We start from the raw sequence: 3,776 nt of genomic DNA, 5'->3' as shown, positions 1-3,776 counted from the left end.
TGAAAATGGCCTGCCTTACCCTGTCTTATTTAACTGTGTATGGAAATGGCCTGCCTTATCCTGTCTTATTTAACTGTGTATGGAAATGGCCTGCCTTATCCTGTCTTATTTAACTGTGTATGGAAATGGCCTGCCACATCTTGTGTGATTGTGTATGAAAATGACCTATCATACCCTGTGTTATTTTATTGTGTATGAAAATGGCCTGCCTTACCCTGTCTTAATTGTGTATGGAAATGGCCTGCCACATCTTGTGTGATTGTGTATGAAAATGACCTACCATACACTGTGTTATTTTATTGTGTATGAAAATGGTTTGCCATAGACAGGTCAATTTCAGGAATTAAACAGGCAAAGATTTAGTAGGTGTGACAAAGATGTGTTGTTTGCTCAGATTATTATGCAAGCAAGAAGGCAATTTTGAACATAAAAATAATTAAATCAATTAAATTACATTTGGTTTATAATATAAACTAAGTAGGCTATAAAATGTTATTTTTGGTCACATTTATTTTTGTTTTCTGTTTTATGATGATGACAGGGCCTCTATGTTTCCTGACTGCAGTTTGTCCTCTGCTTCCCTTCCTCTCTCTTCTCCACAACTGTGTGTCACAAAGACTATTTATATCTGAGACTATTTAAAATATCTAGTTTGTGGTTCAGCAGGGGAGCCTGCACAACACAGAGAAGTGCTCATTGCTCGGATTGACTGAACACACAAATAAATCACGAAATAAACATTCAGGCACCTAAACATCTCTTAACTTTAACATAAAATTAGTCTAAAACCCTGTCCTAAAATGTGACGGGTGATTCCTATAGAAGTGTCGGGCGTTCAGTTTGTCTCATAAATTTTCTGTTTTGAATTGATTTAATTGCGAACATTTACAGAAACACTCATTTTTTTTCTAAACACAAAAAACAGAATGCTCATGGCAGAAATTTAAAATGAGGCAGATTGTCCAGCCATTTTCTCTAAAACCATCACTTTTTAATAATTCACCATTTCTAAAGTGATTTGCTAAATTAATGTTTATTTTAGTTTTCAACTTACTCTTAGTGTTCTGTAGTGATTTCAGAATGTTATCAAAATCACATAAAAAAATCAATGCATTTCCAAAAATAAAAGCAATTTTTTTACTTAATAAAAAGGCGTGCCAAGAAAAATGGCTTTAATGGTGAAACACTTTGACTACTTTAAAAGCTTATTATCTTCTATTTATTTTTAAGATTCAGCTGTCAGATTCACATAAAGGTTTCGGCCTAAATCAGACACTTTCCTCTGCAAAACCCAGACTGTGGCTGGTTGTCCTCCCTGTCACTCTTACAGCTTAAGTTCTGTTTTAAAATAATTAATTTAACTCAGTGCAAAGTGTCATAAAATGTTAATAATAAGTGGTTTGAATCCAAACATATCTGCAGATTAGTCATTAGGGTATCGGTAGTTGCTGGTAATATTTACAGCCTCGGCTCCTAAAGGTAACCTGTCGCTGTATTCGGAGCCCTCCTCGCAGTCGTCTGGGTTTTCTCTGCTCTGAGACAAAGAGAAGGAATCGGTCACAACACTCTCCTCCGTGTCGGCCTCTTTCTCCCCATCGTCTGCGCTCTCCGCCACCTCGTCCTCCTCGTTGATCTTCTTCTGCGATTCGGTGCGCGGCGACATGTTTAGGCTGAGGCTCCTCTCTGAGTGGTACTGGTCTTTGGCCTTCAGGATCAGCTTGTACGTCTTGTTCCTGTATTTGTACACCAGGTGGAAGCATGTGGCGCCTAGCAGAGGCACGGTGGACACGGTGAGGAGGCAGATGCTGACTGAGATAATGATCACCAGGTTTGGGACCCTCTTTCTGGTGGCAAACAGGACTTGGACTTCACAGTCCTCCCCTCTCCAAGTCAGACACAGGGAGTAGTTGGTGCCCGGTTGTAAACCGCTGAACTGATACGTGTTGACGCCTTCTTTGATGCGGGACCACTGCACGGCGGAGTGTTTGCCGTCTGCAGCGATGCACAGATACAAACCGTTTGAGTGGACTTTATCAAAGACATCAGGGAAGTCAAAGCGTTCCTCACTGTTGGTCTGGAAGTTCTTGGCGGCGGCAGCGTGGTTTGCGCTTCTTCGTTTGGGTACGAGGTGAGGATTAAGACGCACGGTTGCTTCTGTTTCTGACACACCTAAAGCTATGACACCAAAGTCAAACATGTACTGTTTCACATCGTCCAGGCTCCCGTTTAGGACGTGGCTGGAGATGTTCTTGGTGTTTGCAGTCAGCCCACATTTACTGGATTGTGGCAGAAGCGTCTTGTCTTCCTCAGATTTAGACATGGTGCTTTCTGCAGTAGAAGCTAAAGTGTCTTCAGTCAGAGTGTCTTTTCTCTTTAAATCAGAATCCGAAGGGGACATTTTGTCTGTTTGTTTGTGTCTAGATGGATTTGGTTTAGTGAGTGTAACTGTTGTCGTCATTAGTTTTAAAGGTGTTGGTTTTGGACGTGGCATCACTTTCACAAATACCGAATCCTCAGAGCCACCAAACCTGTTTGTGGCCGAGCAACTGTAGTTTCCACTATCTTCTTGTCTGAGGTTTGAAATGAGAAGAGTCCCGTTGTTAAAGACTTGAAGAGAGTTTTCCGCATTCGATTCTGTGGAGGCTTCTTCACTGAGGGATAAAACCACCTCCTGCTTTCTGCTTCTACTCTGAATGTTCCACATCACCAGGGGCTTTGGATTTCCTTTAAACTCACAAGTCAGAACCAGTGTACTGTCCTCGTAGAAACTTGTGGTATGAATACTTGGCTCAGTCAGTATTGTCACATTTGGGCTTGAACAATTTGACTCAGGCAGTTTTACAATTAGTTCACCCTTAAGCTCCTCGGGAGCTGCGCAGCTGATCAAACTCTGCTCCGGGATCGTGATGGTGGTTGTCAGAATCCAGTCTCGGAGCCAGTCCAAGAAACAGGTACACTCAAAAGGGTTGTTAAAGATTTGCAAATGGGACAAAGACACCAAATTGTCAAACGTCCCTTCAGCTAAAGTTACAAATTTATTATTGTTGAGTCGAAGAGACCTCAGGTCTTCGAGACTGGAGAGAGCGTCTCTTGGCAAATTGGACATTTTGTTGTGATTCATCCTCAGGAGCTGCAGAGCCGGGAGCTTCTGCAGATCCTCCCAGGGGAAGTCAACAATCTTATTGTGGCTGATGTCTAAGTTTCGTAGATGAACCAATTGTGCGAGGCTCCCTTGTTCAATGGAGACAATCTGATTATAGGCCATCCACAGAGACATCACCTGGGTCACATTATCAAAGCTGCCTGCAGGTATCAAACTGATCTGGTTAGAGGACAGGCTGACCGTCGTAACGTTGGGAGGGAACCCATCTGGGACTTCATTTAAATGTTTGTTGGAGCATTCAGCAACGTGCCGACCATGTTTATCTGAGCAGGTACAGAGCTCAGGGCAGCCGAGGCCTGCAGAGATGACGGTGGACATCCAGAAAATAAAAGTAAAAATGTCTCCAGGCCCCATTTCTGCTCCTGGAAAACAGGCAGAACAGAACAAACAGAATCAAATCAAGGTAAAAAGAAAAGTGTATTTCCAAAACAGAGTTATAAACTCTAACCTAGATTTTATATTCCTGCCACAAGTTTGATAGAAAATGTGAGAGGTTTTTACACAGGGACTCATGTCAACAAAATCAAAATTAATGTCTCCAGAAGCATAAAAAACAAAATTTATAGATTTTCCTCTATTTTCCACTAAATAATTAAAATGACATGCTAAATAC

At 41.7% G+C, this 3,776-nt stretch overlaps 1 protein-coding gene across 2 annotated transcripts in view; it reads right to left on the bottom strand.

Annotated features, from left to right (window-relative positions):
• Positions 1-14: 14 nt before the first annotated feature.
• Positions 15-3,776, bottom strand: part of LOC106524713 (immunoglobulin superfamily containing leucine-rich repeat protein 2) — a 12,832-nt gene continuing 9,070 nt past the window's right edge. Inside the window, exons 1-2 of one of the 2 annotated variants that reach the window (XM_014018626.1) lie at positions 3,612-3,692; positions 15-3,525 (exon numbers count right to left, since the gene is read on the bottom strand). In XM_014018626.1, the coding sequence (XP_013874080.1) occupies positions 1,424-3,517 (2,094 nt within the window). In that variant the 5' untranslated portion in view covers positions 3,518-3,525; positions 3,612-3,692 and the 3' untranslated portion in view covers positions 15-1,423. Of the gene's footprint in view, positions 3,526-3,611; positions 3,693-3,776 lie in introns of those variants that run through there. The other variant, XM_014018625.1, reaches the window with a different exon arrangement.

Source organism: Austrofundulus limnaeus, unplaced genomic scaffold, assembly GCF_001266775.1.
Source record: "Austrofundulus limnaeus strain Quisiro unplaced genomic scaffold, Austrofundulus_limnaeus-1.0 Scaffold197, whole genome shotgun sequence".
Lineage (NCBI taxonomy): Eukaryota > Metazoa > Chordata > Actinopteri > Cyprinodontiformes > Rivulidae > Austrofundulus > Austrofundulus limnaeus.
Note: the sequence above shows the minus strand (reverse complement) of the source record. Positions and strands in the feature narration are given on the sequence as shown.